This window comes from Rattus norvegicus, chromosome 8, assembly GCF_036323735.1.
Source record: "Rattus norvegicus strain BN/NHsdMcwi chromosome 8, GRCr8, whole genome shotgun sequence".
In the NCBI taxonomy this organism is placed as follows: domain Eukaryota; kingdom Metazoa; phylum Chordata; class Mammalia; order Rodentia; family Muridae; genus Rattus; species Rattus norvegicus.
Genome location: NC_086026.1, coordinates 112,880,455 through 112,905,598, shown reverse-complemented (window position 1 = coordinate 112,905,598; position 25,144 = coordinate 112,880,455). Strand labels below are relative to the sequence as shown.

At 45.8% G+C, this 25,144-nt stretch overlaps 1 protein-coding gene across 5 annotated transcripts in view; it reads left to right on the top strand.

Moving 5' to 3' along the window:
* Positions 1 to 20,512, top strand: part of Bfsp2 (beaded filament structural protein 2) — a 57,160-nt gene extending 36,648 nt beyond the window's left edge. For 2 of the 5 annotated variants that reach the window (XM_039081978.1, XM_063266000.1), the window contains exons 5-7: positions 12,114 to 12,242; positions 18,763 to 18,983; positions 20,276 to 20,509. In XM_039081978.1, the coding sequence (XP_038937906.1) occupies positions 12,114 to 12,242; positions 18,763 to 18,983; positions 20,276 to 20,279 (354 nt within the window). In that variant the 3' untranslated portion in view covers positions 20,280 to 20,509. Of the gene's footprint in view, positions 1 to 12,110; positions 12,243 to 18,762; positions 18,984 to 20,275 lie in introns of all 5 variants that reach the window. The other 3 variants (XM_039081979.2, XM_039081980.2, NM_001277434.2) reach the window with 2 other exon arrangements.
* Positions 20,513 to 25,144: the final 4,632 nt, after the last annotated feature.

Genomic DNA, 25,144 nt, shown 5'->3' with positions numbered 1-25,144 from the left:
AAAGCAATGGCTGCCCTTGTAGACAGTTCAGTTCCCAGGGCTGGTGTGGCAGCTCACAACCATAACTCATGCTGCAACAGACCAAATGCCCTCTTCTGACCTCTTCTGACCTCCAAGGGTACCAAGCATGCACACAGTACACAGAGATATGGGGGAAACACTCATACCTAAAATAAACCAGTTAAAAAAAAGATCCAGTGTTTTTATAAACCAACAGAACAACGTGTGTGTTAGGCCCTTGGTCTGATTAAATCAGTCCTATCCAGATGCTCTGAACTTCTGAACTTGGAGGCAGAGGGACACCTTCAAAGGCTGCTTATCCTTGTTCTACAACACAGCCTGGTCATAAGCTGATCTCAGAGGGCAAAGGCAGTGGACACCACTACCACCAACACAGAGACCATCATCTGCCTCTGACAGCCTGGCCTTCAGCCACCTCCCTCTGGGGATAAGAGGCTCTCTCTTCTGTGTCCACAGTCCCAGCCTAGTGTGAGCAGGCCTTTTCTCCCCTACCCTAGGCTGGAGGTCCAGTTATCTTCTGGCCAGCAAGCTCTGTTTTGCCATCCTCCCTTTCTCCTGGTGATCCCTCTGCCTAAAGCCTCCTATCCATGCTACCTCCTGAAGTCTTAATCCATTCCCACCACTCCAGGCTAGTAGCTACAAGGGAAGGAGGGAGGAATGGAGGGGGAGATAGACAGACAGACAGACAATTTGGTCCATGGACTTTCAACCCCTTAACAAACAGGTCCCTACTCTGCTGTTCTCAGACAAGAGACCCCCACACCTGCCTTGGGGCCAGCTTGAGGCATCTGTGGTCAAGAACTTTCTCTAAGCTGCAGCCATCCGGCCTCTCTAGCAGTCAGGATGATGGACCAGATGTACTATTAAAATTTAAGAGAGGTATAGTTTGAAACAAATTATGAGGTTTCCTGTCGGTGACCATCTCAAAGTCTGTAAGACCGTAGAGTGGAACGAGAGTTTGCATTCCTGACAAAAATACATCTGAGAGGACCCCTGTCCCCACATCCTCACTGACGCTGTACACCAAGTATTGTAAGAATTCTTCAGTGTAGCTCCAATCTGCATTTCTCAAATTTCGAGGAGGTCTTTGATGTGCTGGACTTCATACAGATGCCTTTTGCCATCCTCACGTATGTTTTGGACCTTGTACTTTGTTTTGCGATGGCTCTTTTTATAGCATAGAAATCAGTTCTGTCAACCAGGCCTGGTGGTATGTACCTAGAATCACTTCACTCGGGAGGTTGGGACAAGAGGTTCACTGCAAGTTCAAGGCCAGCCTGAGCTATAAAGCAAGTGAGACCTTGCTTTAAAGAAAAATTAAAGAAGATCATGTTTCTGGGATGTAAGGGGTGTGTGTGTGTGTGTGTGTGTGTGTGTGTGTGTGTGTGTGTGCACGTGTGCGTGTGCATGTGCATTCCAGCCCCGTGTTCCGTGGCACACTACATTTCTGCCACTGTTGGGTCGGGGAAGTTAATCAGAGTAGCTTCTGAAAGAAAAAATAGAGACTTACAGCTGAAGTAGTTGCCTCCTGCCCTTTGATTCTTTACTGAGAAAAATACAGACACTGCAAAGGCCACCCTCGGCCATCTTTACACATTCTCAAGCCTTCATGTCACCACAGCTGAATGGCAGGCTCCCTTCTCACCGTCCATTAAAGGATCCCCACCCACTCGTGCACTCAGAACCCCCAGGCAGAGCTCAAGCCAGCTTGAGGCTTTGGTTGGTGCTTCCAACACAGAGTCTCCATCTCAGAAGGATGCTTTTCTCTGGCTTTCTGATTTGCCTCACAGCATCTCATAGATGCTTTTTTGATTGACTGCTCCCATAAAAGGTATAAAGATACTTCTTTTTTATTATTCTTTTTTTACATTTTTATTGGATATTTTTATTTACATTTCAAGTGTTATTCCCTTTCCCTGTTTCCCATCCATAAACCCCCTATCCCATCCCCTCTCCCCTTCCTTCTATGAGGGTGTCCCTCCCCAACCACCTATCCCTTCCTGCCTCCCCACCCTGACATTCCCCTACAGTGGGGGTCCAGCCTTGACAGGACCAAGGGCTTCTCCTCCCATTGGTGCCCAGCAAGGCCATCCTCTGCTACATATGCAGCTGAAGCCATGGGTCTGTCCATGTGTACTCTTTAGATGGTGGTTTAGTCCCTGGGAGCTCTGGTTGGTTGATATTGTTATTCTTATGGGGCTGCAAACCCCTTCAGCTCCTTCAATCCTTTCTTTAACTCCTCCAACGGGGACCCTGCTCTCAGTTCAATGGTTGGCTGCGAGCATCCACCTCTGTATTTGTCATGCTGTGGCACGACATGGTGGTTGTATATATATGGGCTGGATCCCCAGATAGGGCAGGCTCTGAATGGCCAGTCTTTCAGCCTTTGCTCCAAACTTTGTCTCCATATCTCCTTCTATGAAAATATTTGTTCATTCTTTCAAGAACTGAAGCATCCACACTTTGACTGTCCTTCTTCTTAAGCTTCATATGGTCTGTGGATGGTATCTTAAGTAATTCGAGCTTTTGGGCTAAAATTCACTTATCAGTGAGTGCGTACCATGTGTATTGTTCTGTGATTGGGTTACCTTTCAGGATGAAATTTTCTAGTTCCATCCCTTTGCCTATGATTTTCATGAAGTCATTGTTTTTGATAGCTGAGTAATATTCCATTGTGTAGATGCTCCACATTTTATGTATCCATTCCTCTGTTGAAGGGCATCTGGGTTCTTTCCAGCTTCTGGCTATTATAAATAAGGCTGCTTTGAACATAGTGGAACATGTATTCTTGTTTTAGGTTAGAATATCATTTGGGTATATGCCCAGGAGAGGTAAAGCTGGGTCCTCAGGCAGTTCAATGTCCAATCTTCTGAGGAACCCCCAGACTGATTTCCAGAGTGGTTGTACCAGTTTGTAATCCCACCAACAATGGAGGAATGTTCCTCTTTCTCCACATCCTCGACAGCATCTGTTGTCACCTGAGTTTTTGATCTTAGCCATTCTGACTGGAGTGAGGTGGAATCTCAGGGGTTTTTTTTTTAACATTTATTTATTTATTTATTATGTATACATCATACAGCTTTCTGCCTGAATGTATGCACCTGCAGGCCAGAAGAGGGCACCAGACCTGATAGATGGTTGTAAGCCACCATGTGGTTGCTGGGAATTGAACTCAGGACCTCTGGAAGAGCAGACAGTGCTCTTAACCTCTGAGCCATCTCTCCAGCCCCTCAGGGTTGCTTTGATTGGCATTTCCCTGATGACTAAGGATGTTAAACATTTCTTTAGGTGCTTCTCAGCCATTTGATATTCCTCAGCTGAGAATTCTTTATTTAGCTCTGTACCCCATCCCCCCTTGTACCCCATTTTTAATAGGTTTATCTAATTCTCTGAAGTCTAACTTTTTTAGTTCTTTGTATATTTTGGATATTAGCCCTCTATCAGATGTAGGATTGGTAAAGATCTTTTACCAATTTGTTGGTTGCCATTTTGTCCTAATGACAGTGTCCTTTGCCTTACAGAAGCTTTGCAACTTTATTAGGTCCCATTTGTCAATTCTTGATCTTAGAGCATAAGCCATTGGTGTTTTGTTCAGGAAATTTTCTCCAGTGCTCATGTGTTCGAGATTCTTCTCCACTTTTCCTTCTATTAGTTTGAGTGTATCTGGTTTGATGTGGAGGTCCTTGATCCACTTGGACTTAAGCTTTGTACAGGGTGATAAGCATGGATCGATCTGCATTCTTCTACATGTTGCCCTCCAGTTGAACCAGCACCATTTGCTGAAAATGCTATCTTTTTTCCCACTGGATGGTTTTGGCTCCTTTGTCAAAGATCAAGTGACCATAGGTGTGTGAGTTTATTTCTGGTTCTTCAATTCTATTCCATTGATCTACCTGCCTGTCTCTGTACCAATACCATGCAGTTTTTGTCACTATTACTCTGTAACACAGCCTGAGGTCAGGGATGGTGATTTCCCCAGAAGTTCTTTTATTGTTGAGGATAGTTTTCACTATTCTGGATCTTTTGTTATTCCAAATGAATTTGCAAATTGCTCTTTCTAATTCTATGAAGAATTGAGTTGGAAATTTGATGGGAATTGTATTGAATCTGTAGATTACTTTTGGCAAAATGGTCATTTTTACTAAACTAATCCTGCCAATGAGCATGGGAGATCTTTCCATCTTCTGAGATCTTCAATTTCTTTCTTCAGAGACTTGAAGTTCTTGTCATACAGATCTTTCATTTGCTTGGTTAGAGTGATACCAAGGTATTTTATGTTATTTGTGACTATTGTGAAGGGTGTCATTTCCCTAATTTCTTTCTCAGTTTGTTTCTCTTTTGAGTAGTAGAAGGCTACTAATTTGAGTTAATTTTATATCCAGCCACTTTGCTGAAGTTGTTTATCAGGTTTAATAGTTCTCTGGTGGAATTTTTGGGGTCACTTAAGTACACTATCATATTATTTGTAATAGTAATATTTTGACTTCTTCCTTTCAATGTGTATCCCTTTGACCTCCTTTTGTTGTCTCATTGCTCTGGCTAGGACTTCGAGAACTATATTGAATAAGTAGGGAGAGAGTGGGCAGCCTTGTTTAGTCCCTGATTTTAGTGGGATTGCTTCAAGTTTCTCTCCATTTAGTTTAATGTTAGCAACTGGTTTGCTGTATATGGCTTTTACTATGTTTAGGTATGGGCCTTTAATTCCTGATCTTTCCAAGAACTCTAACATGAAGGGGTGTTGAATTTTGTCAAATGCTTTCTCAGCATCTAATGAGATGATCATGTGATTTTTTTCTTTGAGTTTGTTTATATAGTGAATTATGTTAATGGATTTCCATATATTGAACCATCCCTGCATGCCTGGGATGAAGCCTACTTGATCATGATGGGTGATTGTTTTGATGTGTTCTTGGATTCAGTTTGCAAGAATTTTGTTGAGTATTTTTGCATTGATATTCATAAGGGAAATTGCTCTGAAGTTCTCTTTCTTTGTTGGATCTTTGTGTGGTTTAGGTATAAGAGTAATTGTGGCTTCATAGAAGGAATTGGGTAGTGTCCTTCTGTTTCTATTTTGCCAAATAGTTTGAACAGTATTGGTATTACGTCTTCTGTGAAGGTCTGATAGAATTCTGCATTGAAACCGTCTGGTCCTGGGCTTTTTTTGGTTGGGAGACTTTTAATAACTGCTTCTATTTCTTTAGGAGTTATGGGATTGTTTAGATGGTTTATCTGATTCTAATTTAACCTTGGTACCTGGTATCTGTCTAGAAAATTGTCATCTAGATTTTCCAGTTATAGGCTTTGTAGTAGGGTCTGATGATTTTTTTTTAATTTCCTCAGATTCTGTTGTTATGTCTCCCTTTTCATTTCTGATTTTATTAACCTGGATACTGTCTCTGTGCCCTCTGGTTAGTCTGGCTAAGAGTTTATCTATCTTGTTGATTTTCTCAAAGAACCAGCTCCTGGTTTTGTTGATTCTTTGCACAGTTATTTTTGTTTCTATTTGGTTGATTTCAGCTCTGAGTTTGATTGTTTTCTGCTGTCTACTCCTCTTGGATGTATTTGCTTCTTTTTGTTCTAGAGCTTTTAGGTGTGCTGTTAAGCTGCTAGTGTATACTCTCTCCTGTTTCTTTTTGGAGGCACTCAGAGCTATGAGTTTTCCTCTTAGCACTGCTTTCATTGTGCCCCATAAGTTTGGGTATGTTGTGGCTTCATTTTCATTAAATTCTAAAAAGTCTTTAACTACTTTATTTCTTCCTTGACCAAGTTATCATTGAGTAGAGCATTGTTCAACGTCCATGTATATGTGGGCTTTCTGTCATTATTGTTGTTATTGAAGACCATCCTTAGTCCATGGAGATCTGATAGAATGCATGGGATTATTTCTATCCTCCTGTATCTGTTGAGGCCTGTTTTGTGACCAATTATATGGTCAATTTTGGAGAAGGTACCATGAAGTGGTGAGAAGAAGGTATATCCTTTTGTTTTAGGATGAAATGTTCTATAAATATCTGTTAAATCCATTTGGTTCATAACTTCTGTTAGCTTCTCTGTCTCTGTTTAAATTCTGTTTCCGTGACCTGTCCATTGATGAGAGTGGGGTGTTGAAGTCTCCCACTATTATTGTGTGAGGTGCAATGTCTACTTTGAGCTTTAGTGAGGTTTCTTTTATGAATATAGGTGCCCTTGCATTTGGAGCATAGATACTCAGGATTGAGAGTTCATCTTGGTGGATATTTCCTTTGATGAATATGAAGTGTCCTTCCTTATCTTTTCTGATGACTTTTGGTTGAAAAGATACTACTTCTAAAATAGGAGAGTGTCAAAGATGAAACAATCCAAATAATCGCTGAGGAATTAAGGTACTGTCACTCATATTCCACACATAGTCATCTCCTAGGAGACAATCAACAAGTCCCTTAAGAGGAGGAGGATCTTAATAAACCAAGACAAAAATACTGTAATTGAGACTTCTCCAATAATTAATCACCCATGGGTGAGTTTCTTCCTAGCTTTTTGCACAGTATGTTTAATTACATCCCAGATGTGAGCTGGTGAGGTGGGGCAGCAAGCCCATGAGGCCATTAGCTAAGCTGTTTTTTTGTTGTTGTTGTTGTTGTTGGTTTTTGGTTTTTTTTTTCCGGAGCTGGGGACCAAACCCAGGGCCCTGCGCTTGCTAGGCAAGCGCTCTACCACTGAGCTGAATCCCCAACCCCAGCTAAGCTGTTTCTTTTGGTAGACTCCATACTGTCTGGGAATTGGCTTTCCACCCTAGAGAACAGCTTGAGAAATCAGGTTGCTCTTGTGTCCACCCAAGGAGCAATGAGACCCTGCCTAACCAGGCCAGTATTCTGCTCACTTTGAGGTTTCACTGAGAGTCACACTACTTTTTAATACACCCCTGAGGAAGCCCTGTGTCACTGAAGCAGATGAATGGTATCCAGACTTCCCCCAAATCCTTTGGGCCTCAGGGATAGGGATTAAGTCAGGGATGCATAGGTGCCTGTTAAAAGCACTACAGGACACCAAAATGGTTTATAAGGCTTAACATTATAATAGTTGATCTTCCTAATGGAGACAAGATCTGCTCTAATCCCATTCACAGGAGGCATGTGCTGGGTCCATGTTGTTGACTTTTTTCATGAAGTTCGTTGAGTATGCCCTACGTGTGAAAAGCCATTAAGCTACCCAGAAGGAATGAGGAATACTAGGTCGTCACTGCACACCCAGTTCCTACAACCTAGTGAGGAGGTTGGCTGGGTAGGATGCAGGAGTAGACAGAAAGGCCCCAATCCAAACAGCAGAATGAGACTTGCCAGGAAAACTCTGGAACAGAGCATTGCCTGAGGATTACCATGTGACAGAGACAGCCAAGCATTTGCCAGAGAAGCTCTCAATTTATCCAGAAAGGAGTTCTGATTTCCAACCACTACTGAATCAACTGAGGCCCAGAGTAGATAGGGAAACTTACCTAAGCCCGCACATGTAGAAAACAGCAGAGCTGTGGTCTCAGTGCAGGATCAGTATTCTTTATTGAGACAGATGGGATCTCCTGCAGCCCAGGCTGGCCTTGGACAATCTATGGTGCTGAGGATGCCCTTGAACTCCTCCCTATTCCCCCTGCCTCTCTTCCCAAGGGCTGGGGTTACAGATGTGTGCCATCACACCCCACTCAACTGCTAGGCTCAGATGGACAGAAAGATCACATAGATGGGAGACTGCAATTCGCCATCTTAAGAATGAGCCAGAAAGGGGCTGGGGATTTAGCTCAGTGGTAGAGCGCTTACCTAGGAAGCGCAAGGCCCTGGGTTCGGTCCCCAGCTCCAAAAAAAAGAACCAAAAAAAAAAAAAAAAAAAAAAGAATGAGCCAGAAATATCTTAAAGGCTGTGAGGATGGAGAGTCTGTGCGCGGACGGTTAAAGATATGTGGGGCTGCTGTCAGGGTCTTCTTTCTAGAGCAGTGATTTCTCAACCTAATGCTGTGACCCTTTAATACCATTCCTCCTGCCATAAATTTATTTTCATTGCTGCTTCATAACTGTAATTATGCTACTATTATGAATCATAGTGCAAATATCTGTGTTTTCCAATGCTCTCAGGTGACCCCTGTGAAAGAGGTCGTGCCCCACAGGTTGAGAACTGCTGTTCTAAGGCAGTGCCCCCCTCCTCTAGATCAGGAGCCCTTATGACCCCAGGAGCTGTGACTTGCCTTTCTTCACAACAAAGAACACAACACAGTCACAGTCATGTTCTTGTGAGGGCTGGAAAGCACAACTGTGCTCTTACAAGGCTGATGCTCAACTCTAGGTCAAAGCAGAGAGCTTGCATGACTCTCAAACCCACAGTAAGTGCTTGGGGAGAGGCATGCATGCATGCGCAAACTCTCTCTCTCTCTCTCTCTCTCTCTCACACACACACACACACACACACACACACAGAGAGAGAGAGAGAGAGAGAGAGAGAGAGAGAGAGAGAGAGAGAGAGCGAGCTCCTGAGAGCTCAACTTGGGTGCACAAGCTATCAGGACACTGACCATTTCTTTTTTTTTTTTTTAATATTTTATTTATTTCTTATATATGAGTACACTGTAGCTGCCTTCAGACACACCAGAAGAGGGCATTAGTTCTCATTACAGATGGTTGTGAGCCACCATGTGGTTGCTGGGATTTGAACTCAGGACCTCGGGAAGAACAGTCAGTGCTCTTAACCACTGAGCCATCTCTCCAGCCCAGACACTGACCATTTCTGACATCACTGAGTGTCACTGCTTGTTTGTTATACATCCCGAGAGCCCCGCTGCCCCTAGAGCCCGTTTGGTCCTCACCCCACAAGGTAGTATTTCCTTCAGCTTTGAGTCAAAGCCAATGCTGCTTCTGAGGCTGGCAATGGTGATCAGAAAAATGATTGGGTTTAGAAAAAATTTCCTCATTCCTCCTTTATCCTCCCCCCAATAGTTTAACCCCCAAGTTCAACTTGATTATAATTACAGCATGTGTGTGTGTGAGTGCATGAGCGTGCACTCGTGCATGCATGTGCATGTCCATGTGCAGGTATGGGTGCACATGGGGAGACCAGAGGTCAATGTTGGTAGCTTCCTCAGTTACTTTCCACCTTATCTTTGATATAGGATCTCTCACTGGTTAGCCAAGCTGGCAAGCCAGTGAGCTCCAGGGATCCTCCTCTCTGTACCCCAACCCCCGTTCTAGGATGATAGCACCCAGTATTTTACACGGGCGCCTGGGAATCTGATCATCATGCTTACATGACAAGCACTTTGGTTGACTGAGCTATCTCCCCAAACATGAGAGTGTGTGTGTGTGTGTGTGTGTGTGTGTGTGTGTGTGTGTGTGTGTGTGTGTTGTGGGTCTTTTGAGATAGGGTCTCACTATGTACTCCTGACTAGCCTGGAAACTCACTGTGTAGACCAGGCTGGCCTCAAATTCAAAGCCTGCCTCTGAGTCACAAGTGCTTGGGATTAGAGGTATATAAATGTCACCACACCCAGCTATATATTTTTTTAAAGATTTTTATATTTAATGTTATGTGTACAGGGGGTGCTTTACCTGCACGGATGTGTGTACCACTTGCATGCCTAATGCCCTTGGATGTCAGAAGAGAGCGTCAAATCTCCTAGGAGTTACAGGTGGTCATTACTCCCTGTGTGGGTAATGGAAAGCCAACCCAGGTTCTCTGCAAGAGCCACAGATGCTCTTAGTCACCAAGCCATCTCTCAAGCCCCATACGTATAATTTCAAGTATGAAAAGCTCCACCATATTTCAAAATGTTAGCCTGCTCTCCTGATCCAGAAATGGAGGCAAGATTTCAAGACCTGGGTGTGAACATATTTGAGTCTTATCATATACCCTAACTGAATACACTGAGTCTCAACTCCTCAGGGTCTGGGACCATAAAGGTTTCTTTGACCCCTCTGCCTATAGCTTGGCTCGAGATAGCACATCAGAATGAACTGAAAGAAGAGAGTGACTTCATTTTATCACCCACCAGCAGGGGACCTGCTCCCCGTAGTGCATTGGGAGGAAACTTGCTCTGGATAAAAAGATCCAGCACCCAGAGCTCCCCCTGTGTTCACAACTCAGCTGCACTGGTTTGTACAATGAACTGGGGACTGAGGCCAGAGAGATGGCCAGGCAGCGAAGGTACACACCACCGAGCCTGAAGACCTGAGTTCAGTCCCACGTGGTGGCAGGACTGGCTCCTGTAGTGTCCTCTGACCACCACATACATTGATGGCTCAGTGGTTAAGTCCTGAGTCCTGAGTTCAAATCCAAATCCAAGCAACTACACACACATATATATAATATATATATATACACATACATACATACATATATATACATATATACATACACACACACACACACACACACATATATATATATATATATATATATATATATATATATATATATATATACCCATCCAGATAGAAAACCTGGGGCTGGAGAGACGGAGAGAGATTGGCTTCTGAAGCAGCATTGGCTTCTGAGCACCCCACATAAGCCGTGACACGTGTGCAACCACCACCACCATGCCCCCACATACAAGTAAACAGTGCAATTTTTAAAAATTAAAGGAAAAATATGGCTATAAGATATAAAGATCCAGGGCTGGAGAGATGGCTCAGTGGTTAAGTCCTGAGTCCTGAGTTCAAATCCAAATCCAAGCAACTACACACACATATATATAATATATATATATACACATACATACATACATATATATACATATATACATACACACACACACACACACACACACACACACACATATATATATATATATATATATATATATATATATATATACACCCATCCAGATAGAAAACCTGGGGCTGGAGAGACGACCCAGCAGTTAAAGCACTTGTTGCTCTTGCAGAGGACCCAGGTACATTTTCCAGCACCCACGTGGTGGTTCACAGACTTCTGTATCTCCATTTGCAAGGAATCAATGCAATCTTCTGACCTCCATGGGCACCAGGCACACACATGGTGCTCAAGCATATATGCAGGCAGAACACTAACACACGAAAGTAAACACAAGGAAACCCCCTGTCTGAAGAAGGTGTGGGGGCCTGGCACTGTCTCCTAGGGTTACAAGTTCTCTGAAGGATAATTTGCACACATGCACTCTCGGCACTTGGGGGGTTGAGGCAGGGGGATTGGGAGATTGATGGTATGTAACAAGACTCTGTCTTCACGTAAAAACGGTTTGTCTAAATAATTTGTCCCTCAGGGGTGCCTTCTTGGATGGAATTCGAGGCATCTCGGGTTATGCTTTACACTGTTGTAGGAAACAGGGAAAATCTGGAAACAATCAAAATGTCCACCAACGGGCAACAGCTAAATAAATGATGGTACCTCCAAACGAGGCAGTGCTATGTCGCTGCTCAAAGGCTGTGCTCCCCTTGATATACTGGCAGGGACCGATTACTAACACACAGTAAAACTAGAGAAGGCAGTAGTACATATTTATCTACAGATACAGTTGTGTACCACCCAAGGATGTTCAGATCGATGATGGATTAAACATGCAACACTGGGCCCATAAGATCGTATCACCTGGCAATGCCGTAGCCACCCTCCGCTTGTGCAAGCATAGTTCTGAAATGTTGCGGAACAGCGAAATTCCTTTATAGATCTCAGATGGTATCCGTGTCATTAGTCAGTGCATGAAATATTTATGAAAGGAAACATGCGAAACTGGAAACAGGAAGACCGTGGTTAGAGCGGGAGGAGAGGAGACATCTTACTGTTCTCAGAGAGAAAGAGAGAGAGAGAGAGAGAGAGAGAGAGAGAGAGGACTAGAACAGAGGTTGCGCATGCTAAACAAATACTTTACATGTGCTCCAGCCTTCACCAAGTCTTTAGTAAATCTTTTTGAATGTTTTTCTATTTTAGGCATCAAAGGTTCAAAGCAGTTTTTCTGTATATGAATGGGTTAGCAGGTTTATATATATAAAAAAAGGGGGGGTGCTTTTTAGTCTGGCAGAGAGTCCTTTTAGAATGATCTAAAGGTGGATTCAGGTTACAGCTCATCCCAGCTCACTCTGAGACCTTATTCTCCACAGCAGCAGACAGAGGTAGTCCATGTATCCCAGACCCAAGAAGAAAAGCTGGCCGCTGCCCTCAGTGTAGAGTTACACGACACTTCACGCCAAGTCCAGAGTCTCCAGGCTGAGACAGAATCTTTACGGGCTCTGGTGAGTGTGCCAAGAAAGGCCTGGTGGTTTTTATGTCTAACTCTCAACGGTCGGTTTGATGTCTCATAGTTCATAGCTCGCAAAGGGCTTCCTTCCCACAGGATGCGGTTTGGGCGCCTGAAGTATCTTCTGACTTCTGAACATCATCAGATACTGACTCATACTTAACAAGTGCCCTGGACATGGCAGGGCCCTGTGGAAATAGCCCTTACCTGCCACTGCTGGGAATGTTGGCTGCTGACACTCACAGCTGTCCGTTCTCAGCTGCCCTGCTTCTTCAGAGACTTGCCATCAGCCAAACAGAAGACTCCTGATCTAAGAAGGCAGGACATGCCCTTGACCCAGACAGTGATAGACTGATGGTTTTGAAAGCCCAGTCTACTAACTTCAAAGTGGGGACAGCTGTACAGAGCTTTACATGGTATTGGGCAGTAGCCATTTTTCAGGGATGCTACACCCTTGCCTAGCGTCTTCCCTGCCCTGTCTTTTCCTCGGTCAGTCCTCCTTTTCCTGGGAGTAATCCTTGGAGTTGATAAGCTCCAAGGTCCTTGTCTCAAGCTCTCCCTCTGGTACACTCTACCTCAGATGCCTAGTAAGCTCCGACTCGCTGTGGTTTGCAAGCAGGTGCCTTGCAACTATTAATTATTAGTAATTAAAATAATTATAGTCAGCCCCCTGTAGCCATGGTTTCGCCATCTGTGGATTCAATCAACCTTCAGGAAAAGCAGTGCACCTGTTCTGCATGCGTGCAGCCTATATTCTCAGTGTTCCCTAAACGGCCTAATCATCTCCATAACGGCTGTGCATTATAGCCTGTGTAGGTCATCTATAGATACGTCATGAGATTTAAGGAAATATGCAGGCGGAACGTTTAGGTCATATGCACATATCTATTTCTGTAAAAGAGTTACATGTATAGATTTAGGTATTCACAGGCCTCTTGGACCCAACCCTGCACAGCTCCTAAGATGACTAAATTAAGCTCCACCTTCTGGGCTGGGTTGGGCTAAGCTTTATGAGGATAGTATAGCATCTCCCCATCATGCTAACCACAAAGTGTTGTTGGACCATATGTGTATCTTAGCATGTTTTTACTTCTATATCAATACAACTGTATTGGTCTATCTTATATCTCTATATAAGAACTCACCATGTTCCAGGAGCTATACCAAGGGCTTTGAGGACATAAGGCACAGGGCCTCTACCCCTAGGGAATTCAGAGACGTCTGTAGAGGAATTGATGTCACCTTAAGAATCACAAGGCTCAGCATGTGAGGGAGTGGCAAGGGAGAGACCAGCCCCACTATAGGACTCAGTCTGTTTACTTTTTGGTGAGTAGAGAGAAGGGTAGAGTTGAGGCAGGATCTAGAATGTACCCATCCACCAGGAAGTCTACCTCTGTCTTTACTCTTCTCCTAGACAGAGTAATTCTGTGAATTTGGGATGTGTTTTTTGACCGTGATCTTGAACCCCAGGCTCCTCTCCTCACTGGTCCTCTAAGCTATTTTTGCCTTTGTCTAGTAAGGCTCTATTTTAGTTGTCCTGTTTACCTGCTGTCTTGGTGGCTTAGGACAACAGGGAGCCATGTGCTCTGTTGTCCTGTGATTGAGGAAGAGGTCAGCAGGACAGCTCTTCCCATCCCTCAAGGTGTCTGCTGGGGTTGAGACACCCACAGTGGCTTCTTCAGCTCACGTGTGAGCTGCCTCAATCGTGAATCTGTGTCCTGTTCTCTGAGACCTCTTCCTATAGCTGGCTTGGAGGCCCTTGCATTGTGGAGGTCTTTTTGCTACCGCAGGACTTCTGATGAGGCACCTTATTTCCCTTATAGAGTGAGCACAAATTGATCAGATCTCTGACCCCTTAGCTTTGGAGTTTCTGAGTATCATGTATATCGTACTCTACTGGTCAAAGAAATCACAAGAGAAGAGCCAATGAGCCTTGATTCTTGGCAAGGTCACATTGAGAAAGACCATGCAGGATGGTGATAATTGTTGCAGCTGCCTTTGGAAATGTGATCTATCCTAAGATCAGAATAGACCTGACCTCACAAAGTCACTGGCATGACTAATTAGATAATGTATGTCAAGCTCTCTACACTGTACCCGATAGGGGCAAGCAGTCAACAAATGGCATCTACTATAATTTATTATGCAAAACTATGACCACCAACTCTGGACCCCTGAGTTGGCACCATCCGCCATCTGGTCACCTTACTTTAACCCCATGCTTCTAACTGTTGGGACAAATGGAAAAAGGAACTCACATGCCAACCAGAAGACTTCAGAGCAATGGCATTCCACCTATGCTTATGACTAGCCTAAGACGGGCTAGCTCTGTCCCCCGTGGGTTCTAATAGATCAAAGTTCCCACTACTGTGCCTTAACAGCCAAGATGAGGAGCACAGACTGAGAATAGCAGGGAAGAAGAAGGGGGAGGGGAGGGGAGGGGAGGGGGAGGGGAGAAGCAGGGGAGGGGAGGGGGAGGGGAGGGGAGGGGAGGGGGGAGGAGATAGCTTATCCAGCTATCCCGAGTCAGAACAACCTGTGCATACATGGTTACATGGTACCCATTACTCTTGTAAGGCAGACAGCGTTGCTAGCCAGACTTAAAGCTCTCCTTGCCACCAGGATACTGTTTGTGTTGGAAGCCGGGCACCATTAGGCCTATGGAACTCTGTATTTAGTGGAACTCAAGCCCAGCATTTACCAAAAGTAATTATTATCTTGCTTTCTGGAGGATTTGACAATTCAAGAAAGTCTCTTTCAGTCCTCAGAGAGCCTCTGTGGTCTCAGGGTGTTACTGGTGCTGTCTCTCCATGTCCCTAGGTTCTCCAGAAGCTGCAACAGGAGCCTGGTCATAGTTGCTCAGGCTCAAATGTCTCTGAAGAACCAAGCATCTCTTTCTAGAGCATCGGGAGCTTGGCTCAGCATAGTGGTGCAAGCCTTTCAATCCAGCACTCAGGAGGCAGCAGAGGCAAGGGGTTCGCTGTGAGTTCAAGGCCATAGTGGTTTACATAGTGAATTCCAGGACAGCTAGGGTTACACAGTGATGCTTCTCCTTGGGGTGGTGGTGGGGGAGTAAAGAATGAAAGTCAGGAGGTTAGGTGAAGATGCAGAACATGGACTCTTAAGGGTAGGATATAGGTCCACAGGATCCCTGATAAGGGGTCTTGTGAGTGTACCCCTCGACAATATCCTGAGTCATGAAGGAAACCCCGCAGGCCACATGGGGAGCCCCCCTAGATCATGGAACAAAAACTACAGGCAGGCAGCCCGAGCATCTTCCAATGATGTGTTTCTTTTTTTTTTTTTTTTGGTTCTTTTTTTTTTTTTTTTCCGGAGCTGGGGACCGAACCCAGGGCCTTGCGCTTCCTAGGCAAGCGCACTACCACTGAGCTAAATCCCCAACCCCCCAATGATGTGTTTCTGTAAGTAGTAGCTATTACAGATCCAGTGTCAACAACTCACAGAGGGGACGTACTTCAGAAGTCTGTTCAAAACAAAAATGTATTTCCTGTATAAAACGAAAGAGAGAAAACCCAAGGCCATGGGAACAAATCCTCAAAGTCTGGGCCATTTCTGCACACCCACTGCTGCAAAGGGCTCACAGATCCCACAAGCTAAATAGCAACTGAGGCCAGAGGCTGCTTGGGCTTAGCTCATAGTATCTGGCACTGCTTCCTAAAAGGCGCTAGACCGGGCATCTAACTGGAAGTTCATGCATCATCCTGTGGAGTTAAGAACACCCGTGGGCGGGTTGGGGATTTGGCTCAGTGGTAGAGGGCTTGCCTAGGAAGCGCAAGGCCCTGGGTTCAGTCCCCAGCTCCAGGAAAAAAAAAAAAAAAAGAATACCCATGGGCTGGGGAGAGAGCTCAGTCAGTGAAGGGCTTGCCCTGAATTCCATCTCCTGAACTTGCAGAGAGAGGGGTGGGGGAGGGGCGTGGAAGTTGGGCGTGGAGGTGTGCCCTTGTAATCACAGCATTGGTGAGGGCCATCCCAGCCTACTGGGTGAGTTCTAGGCCAGAGGGAGACCCTGCCTCAAAAAGAAATGCATACTAAGGAATAATGTCTGAGGTTGTCCTCTGATTTACACACATACGTGCACGCACACTCACAAGATTTAGCTAATATGATGACTTTGCTTAACAGTACCACCAACAAGGATCTTCTATTTTGGCTACAGCAGTCAGAAGTCTATTTTTAAAAGCATGCCCTGGGGGTTGGGGATTTAGCTTAGTGGTAGAACGCTTGCCTAGGAAGCGCAAGGGCCTGGGTTCGGTCCCCAGCTCCGAAAAAAAAGAACCAAAAAAAAACAAAAAACAAAAAACAAAAAAAAAGGTAGGTACTGCGGCTGCATGCTACCCTTGCAGAAGGCCCACATCCAGTTACTGAAACCCATGTCAGGTGACTTCCTCCAGCTCCAGGGGCTCATCTGGTCTCCACAGGCACCCACACGCATGTGTACACACTCTCATTCAGAAACCCACGAATTCACAAAATTAAAAATCATACGATTTTGGCTGAAGAGAGGACTGAGCAGTTAAGTGCGCTCACTGCTCTTGCAGAGGACCCAGATTCCGTTCCCAACACCCAACACCCACACAGCAGCTCACGACGTCCGTGAGTTCAGTTCCAGGGGATCCAATGCCTCTTCTGACCTCTGTGGGCTTCTACCCACATGTGATGGACATACACTTAGGCATACACATACACCTAAAATAAGTAATTAAAAAAATAAGAAAAGAATCTCTTCAAAGCCAGGTACTAAATCACAGGGCCACTATACATGGAACTATTAAATATGGGCACACGGATGCTTAGTTTCTGACTAGCCTGTGCTAGCTTTCAGGGCACAGTACACAGAAAGATAAGAAACAGGTTCTCAGTCTGACAGGAAGAGAGAGCACCAGGAAAATAAGAGGTAACTATGTAGCAGGTGCCTTCATCCATGTGACACATATGTACCAAACACTTGGCCTGCACAGGTCCTTTCCTGACACTGAGGGTACACAGACTAGTTTTCTTCTAAGTGCCACCATTCTGTGAGAAAGGCACACCCCTGTGGTAAGTTCAAGGGCATGCATGTGCTTGGGGAGCCATGGAAGCATGGGGGACCTCCTAACCCAACTCAGTCACAGTCGGGACTGAGGGCCACCGAGGAAGGCTTCCTAGGGAAGTGACCCCGAACTTGAACTTGGGGGTGGGTAGGAATGAACCAAGTCAGAATACTGGAGAGACAGAGAGGGACGGTCCAGGTATAAGAAACAATATGCAGCTTTACATAGTGGTGTGCACCTTCAACCCCAGCAACTTGGCAGGGAGATGAGTCTCTGTGAGTTCAAGGCCAGCCTGGTCTACATAGTAAGTGGCCAGAGCGATACAGTGAGACCCGGTCTCAAATAAAAAGAGGAGGAGGAGGAAGAGGAAGAGAAGGAGTGGGGAGGAAGATGGGGAAAGAGGGGGAGGCAGGGGAAGAGGAGAAGGAGGGAGAAGGAGGGGGAGGAAGAAGAGGAAGAGGAAGAGAAGGAGGGAGGAGGAGGGGAAGAAGAGGAAGAGGAAGAGAAGGAGGGAGGAGGAGGGGAAGAAGAGGAAGAGGAAGAGAAGGAGGAGAAGGAGGTGGAGGAGAAGGGGAGGAGGGGGAGGGGAGGAGGAAGAGAGAGAAGGAGGGGGAGGGGGAAGAAGAGGAAGAGAAGGAGGGATGAGGAGGAAGAAGAGGAGGAAAAAATAAGCATTATGAACCTCATAAGCTTCCAAGACCAGAAATGTCAACACTAATGTAGAGTAGGAGACGAAATGAAAAACAGAGCCAGTCATGGGAACCGTACTAGGGTCCCTGGGTGCCACTGGTGTGGATTAGCAGAGGAGATAGAAACCCAGATGTGTACTGTAGCCAAGGCACTATAGGAGCTGTGTGGAAAATGTAGAAGGCAGAAACTAAAAGCAGGGCAATGCACAAAGAGGCCACCGAGCTGACCTCAGGTGATAAATGTCCGATCCCAGGCCACAGTGTTGGGAGGAGAAAAGGTAGCATGAATGAGAAGCCCTCACAGGAGATGGAAAAGCTGAGACTCGGGATCCAGACGTGGCCATGATGACTGGAAGGGAGCTCCAGGATGCATCTTCTCCCCTCTTCTCCAGCTGGAGCACCCACAGCTGAGGTAGATGTCTGTGCTGGAGGCACCAGTGCAGGAGGCACGATCTGAAAGCCTGAGGGAGGTAGCCATCAGCTCCACAGACCCTGGATCCCTGCTAGAGGATCTCCAGCTCCCTGTGAGGCAGCTGAAACTCACCAAGGAGCAACAGGACAGGACCTGCCAAAGATGTATTATTAAACATCCGTAAAGCAGAGTGTTGCCTTCTTATTCTTCCCCCAGGCCACTAAGACTGACATCTGTCATTCTACAGAGTCGACATCATTAAAAAAAAAAAAAAAAAAAAAAAAAAAAAAAAAAGGCAGAACACATCGGTCACACATTTCCTATCTGGAGAGCCCACGATGATGCCCTTTCCTTCTTTTATAGAAACGAGGCCTGGAAAACACCTTGCACGATGCCAAGCACTGGCATGATATGGAACTGCAGAACCTGGGTGCCGTGGTGGGCAGGCTGGAGGCAGAGCTGGCAGAGATCCACTCAGAGACAGAGCAGCAACAGCAGGAGCGGGCACACCTGCTGGCGTGCAAGGGCCAGCTACAGAAGGATGTGGCATCCTACCACGCCCTGCTGGACAGAGAGGAGAGCAAGTATGAACAAGTGGTGTGCTTTGGTCCCTCCGAATCTGCGAGAAAGATGCACGTGGGGCATGGGGGTGGGTCTGAATGGGGAGAAAGAGAGAGAGCTCGCCTAGGAGTCACAAAGCCCGGGCTTTCACCCCCAGCACTGCATGAAACTGCCCGTGATGACGCTAGCTATCACAATACATGTAAGTCTGTCCATCACCTGTATTGTACACGCAGAGATCGGAAGAAGGAATTGATTAGATAGCTGTTAGCTACCTCGTGGGTGCTGGAATTGGACCTACGTCCTCAGGAAAGCCGCCATTTATCTCTCCAGCCCTACTCTCAAATATTTTGAGGAGGCTTCCTGCCGACTTCCTCTTTTCTGAGTGGCATATTAGCCTACAGGGATGCTGAGAAAACTGTTTAACTTGGACTCTATAGGGATGACAAGCAATGTGTCAGGAGTGACGGAGGAGTTGGCCACTGTCCCTTTTGTGGAAAACTGACTTCATAAAATCATCCTGATTACTGTTATATACCATGGCATGCGTGTATGTGTGTGTGAGCATTTACACATGTGTGCTCACACACACACACACACACACACACACACAAATACTAATAAATAAAAGTAAAGTACAAAAGACAACGTAGGGATCACATAGTCCAATTTCTCACAACCCAAGAGAAAATGGTAAGTCCCATGTGGACAGAGGTTGGGGGGTTGCCCATGGTCACACATGGAGGTTGAAGCAACTCTGGGACTAGAGCCCAGGCTTCCTGGCCCTCTTTCAAAGAGCACAGCATCCCTTTGTTTGGATGAACAACCACAGAGCCACCTGCAAGCCCCTCCTTTCAAGTGGAAAAACCGCCATTGCTCTCCCCCAACTGTCTTTTTGTGCAGTGGCTTTCTATAGAATGATGAAAGCCAGATGTTCCTAACAAAACTAAATCCTTCAGATTCCTCCACACATATTAATAAATACATAAAGTCATTAAAATAAACATGGAGGAGTTCGGGGGTAAAATGTAGTTAAAGACATGTCCAGCCCTCACCCCGGCTGCTCTCAATCCCTCCTGTGTCCACCAGAACAGCACACATCCCAGTTACTGACAGGACTTCACGTCCCAGAGTTCTGGAAGTCATCTGTCCAAAATCCATCAAACCACAAGACAGGGGTTCGAACCTTGGTACTGTCTTATTCCAAAGACCAAACTCTTTCTCGTAACATGGCTTCCTTTCCCACACTCCTACTGTGGTATCTTCACCGATGTTCTGTTTCTGCCGCTTCTGACTCACCTGCGTTTCTTTTCAGCTAACGGGAAAAACAAAAACGACTTCCTCTTTTCACAAAGAAACTCTACCTTCCTCAGCAGCCCACTGGTGATGATGTTTAAAGACCTTCAGTTGCTGCTGGAGTCCCTTAGCTGACTCAGAGGGAGCTGGAAGGCTTCCTGGGAGTGGCGAGGGCCCTTCTGCCCTCAATTATGTAGTCTGTAGCTTCAACAGCCAAGGCCTCTCTGAATAAATACTTTGCGTGCGGCTCTCAGTCTGCCATTTTGTGGTTAACTCGCTGTTGGTGCAGAAACCCTTCGTTCTATCTGCAGATCCCAGGGCCTCTGGGGATTTGGGTTGGTATTTTAGGTGTATGTGTGTTTGTTTCGTTGATTCAAAAGATAGAACCCAGAGCCTCATACATGCTAAGCATATACTCTACACTACTCTCCTTACTGGGAGCCATTCTTAGATGCTTCTGGAAGGGATGTTGGACTTGTTGAGTGAGTTGCCTCAAGGTCAACCGCTGGTTTTTTCAACACACAAGTGCTGTTCATTCAAAAGTTCTGCACTTGACAGGTTCCCTGGTCACATGCAAATGCCACAGGAGCGCTCGTGCTTGCGCGCGCGCGCACACACACACACACATCTCATTTGCCTGTGACATAGACCTCTCCATTGGTCTCAACCCACGGGGGACTAATTAGGTTGTGGTTGCTCACCCATTTGCAGCCTCAAAATTTCTCTTTGGAATCCTCAGCCAGCCCCCACGACAACCTTCTCAAGGCTTGAGCCAGCCAAATACTTTCAATGCAGCTGCTTCCCACACAGGCAAGACTCTCCTGCCCTCAGATTAAAACTGAAACCACCACCTGTGTCCTATCCCAGGCTCTCAGTGCTTCTAAAACCACACACCGTCGCCACCACCACACCACAAAAATAAACACTTCTGTTTCTGTTACCTGCCTGCTACACAGAATTAGACCATGATAAGCTCAGTCTTTGTCCCTTTGTCACTGTGAGCTGCTCACCCCAACAGAGCGATATACCCAGTGTGGGAACATTTGAAGACCTTCATATGTAAAGTTCCAAAAAGACAAATAAACATTGTCTATCTTTATTTAAAAGACAAACAGCCGGGTGCTTTTAAACACCTTTAATTAAACACCTTTAATCTCAGCCCTCAGAAGACAGAGGCAGGAGGATCTCTGTGAGTTCGAGGTCAGGCTGGTCTACAAAGAGTTTCAGAACAACCAGGTCTACAAAGAGTTTCAGAACAACCAGGGCTGTTACACAAAGGAATTCTGTCTCAATAACAAAACAAAAATCCGGTCTTAAACCTTTTAGAAGAAGCAAGCTGTCCTGGTTGGGATTGTGTCAGGTAGATTTCCTTGCTGGCCTGCAGGACCAAAGAAAGTGAATCTTTGAGTCTCCCAGAAGACCAGCTACTTAGACTCTACACGGTATCTTTATATAATTCAATGTCTGAAGCACAGAAATAGACGCCACTTACGCTCCGTTTCAGGCAAGCATCCACTTCCCCTCTAGCTGCACGCTAGGAACGGCTCCTAATTGAACCACCTGGGTGCAAAAGCCACTCAGGAAGACACTACGGCTTTGTTGGGAGCTGCAGGTCACGTGGTCGCCTTCTTTTCTTTCTTATTATCATTAATTATTGTTTCCAAGCCAAGACCTCAGTTTCCAACCTCTACACAGCCTGGGGCCTGGAAGGTGAAGAGGACCCCACGCAGAATCTGGAAGTCACTGGAAGGCTAGGAGAGTAGATGCGCGCGCACTCTCAAGAGTTTCTCCCAGAAGCACGCTGCGTGGGGCTGCACGTTTTAGACTCTTCTGCCCTGCAAATCTCCGAGAGCAGGTGCCTCGAGTCAGGAAGTTAATCACCTTTTGGCAGGGGAAAATCGTGACTGACTGCTGCTTTCAGTTCCCAGCACAAACTCCTGCTGCTTCTAATGAGGCTTCATTAGCAGGTATGAAAAGGCCCCGCTGGCCCCTGGATTCTGCCAGCACCTTTTTAAAGTCAGGCTTCCTCTCACAACACCGTGGTACAATTAGCGGTTGGCAGTGGTTCCCTGACAGGTGGTGGGGGAGGCTGCTGCCGGTGGTGACAAGCATTTGTTCTGGAGTAAATGGGTAAAGGGCTTTGGCTGGATTCCTCCTAGTCGCACTGACGCTCCTTCCACAGTGTGCAACTCAACTGCATGGATTCCAGGTTCCAGGTGTGCACACGCACGCGCTCGCATGCGCGCGCGCGCACACACACACACACAAACACACACACACACACACCATGATAACACCCATAAGCTTTGGGATCCCACATCCTTTGAAAACAATGTCCCTCAGTTTTACTACGAGGTCATTGGTAATGCTTTTAAGCATGGACTGATGCTCAAATGTTTTGACAGATTTGAGGGATACCCGTAAAAGGAGGATCGTTTCTCGTGGGTTGACGATCTTTGTGGGGCAAGGACTAAACAAAGTGCAGTGGCACTTTATAGTGTGCACGGCCCCTTCCCTGGATTCACTTTCTCCCCCCAAAGGCATGAAGATAGATATCGGGGTCTGACTTCAGTTGCTTCTCCGCAACAGGATTCTTTGAGAGCCACACTGGGCTTTGTTTAAATGCCCTACCCTCATTCTTCAACAAGCCCTTGGGTCACCTCACCGGTGGGTTTTTACTTAGTTACATCTATTGGTCCGCTGGGAGGAACTTGTCGGGGTGCAGGTGGAGTCAGAGGACAACTTCTGGCCTTTGGTTCTCTCCTTCCACCGTGCTAATCCTAGGGATCAAACTCAGGTCATCAGTCTTGATGACAAGTGTCTTTCCCCATGAGCCAGCTTGCTGGCCCAATAGGTTGCCCCTCTGGGCAATATAGGATTTGGGCAAGTACAGCCATCTCATCAATGGTTGCCACTGGCGAACAGAAATGTAAGATGCCTGGCTTAATTTGTCAGATAACCAATTAAAAACGAAAGACAGGGTCTTTCCTTGTATCCCTGGCTAACCTAGAACTCGTTATGTAGACCAGGCTGGCCTAGAGCTTACAGAGAGCCACTTGCCTCTGCCTTCAGAGTGCTGGGATTACAGGCGTGTTTTTGTTGTTGTTGCTACTGTTGGTTTGATTTGGTTCTGGTTTTTGACACGAGGTTTCATGGAGCCCAGACTGACCTCAAGCTTGCTATGTAGCTGAGGGGAGCCTTGAGCTCATCCCTCTCTCCACCCGCTAAGTAGTAGAATTATAAGCGTACATCACCACACCCAGTTTGCACAAGATAGTCTTTTTTTGTGGGGTGGGGCGGTTCCAGAATACAAGATGGTGGTTTAACAAGACAGCTCAGCTGGTAAGAGCATCTAGAGGACCCTAGTTTGATTCCATGTCAGATGGCTCTAATACAGCGGTTCTCACCCTTCCTCATGCTGCAGCCCTTTAATACAGTTCCTCATATTCTGGTGACCCCCAACCACGAAATTACTTTTGTTGCTACCTCATAACTATAATTTTGCTACTGTTTTGCACTGTCATGTAAATATCTGTGTTTTCTGGTGGTCTCAGGTGACTCCTGTGTAAAGGGTCCTTAGACCCTCCCAAAGGGTCACAAGAACCACTGCCTACTAACTCCACCTCCATGAGAGTCGATGCCTCTGCCCTCCATGGGCACAATGTATCTGACAGCCCCAAGACTGTGAGACGGAAGTACTTCATGGTCCCCACAAGGTTATCTTACCTCAAGTGACACATGAGAGGTTGGCTGGGATGTATAACTCGGATATTCCAACACAGGGATTAGGGAAGGGGCCACTCAGACTATGTATCTGCCATCAAATAAGCAAACCCAGGGATAAAGTTCCCGGGGAGTGAGCAATAAAGCTATGTTCGGAGCCGGAGGGAGAGGCTTAATTAGATCATATAGGCTGGTTATTTTGAACAAAAGGTTAAGCAGGATCCCAGCATAGACAGATCTGTGCAGTCAACAGAAAATGCAATTTTCCCTCTCATGCTCCGGAGGAAACATTCTTCACTCCTCTTCCTATGATCGGACAGTAACTCACACTATGGGGAGTCAGGCTTTTTGAGTAATTCTCCATCCCACACAAAAGCCATGTTGCATATTAGGAGAGCCAGCTTTGCAAGGTGGAGAGGTAGCAAGGTGTGTGTGTGTGTGTGTGTGTGTGTGTGTGTGTGTGTGGTATGTGTGTGGTTCATGTATGTTTGTGTGTATATGTGGTATGTGTGTGGTTCATGTATGTTTGTGTGTGTATATGTGGTATGTGTGTGGTTCATGTATGTTCGTGTGGTGTGTGTGTGGTGTGTATATGTGTATGTGGTATGTGTGTATGTGTGGTATATCTATGGTGTGTGTACATGTATGTGTCTGCATATGTGCATATGTAAACACATGCATGCCTGTGTGTAAATGTATGGTGTGTATGGTATGGTGTGTGTGGTATAGGTATATGTGTGGCGTGGGAGTGTACATGTATGTGTGTGCATAGGTGAATGTGTGTGTACATGTGTGCCTGTGTGTGTGCTGTGGTGTGTGTGTATGTGTGGTATATGTGTATCGTGTGATGTGTATATGTGTGTGGTGTGTGTGCATGTATGTGTGTGCATATATGTGTGTGCATATGTGCATTGTGTAGTGTGTGTGCATGTATGTGTGTGCATATGTGCATTGTGTAGTGTGTGTGCATGTATGTGTGTGCATATATGTGTGTGCATATGCGCATGTGTGTATACATGTGTGCTTGTATGTGTGCTGTGGTATATGTGTATGTGTGGTATATGTGTATGTGTGTGATGTGTATATGTGTGTGTATGTGTATGGTATGTGTATGTATGGTGTGTATGTGTGCTTGCATGTGTCAGTGCATATATGTGTGTTCCTA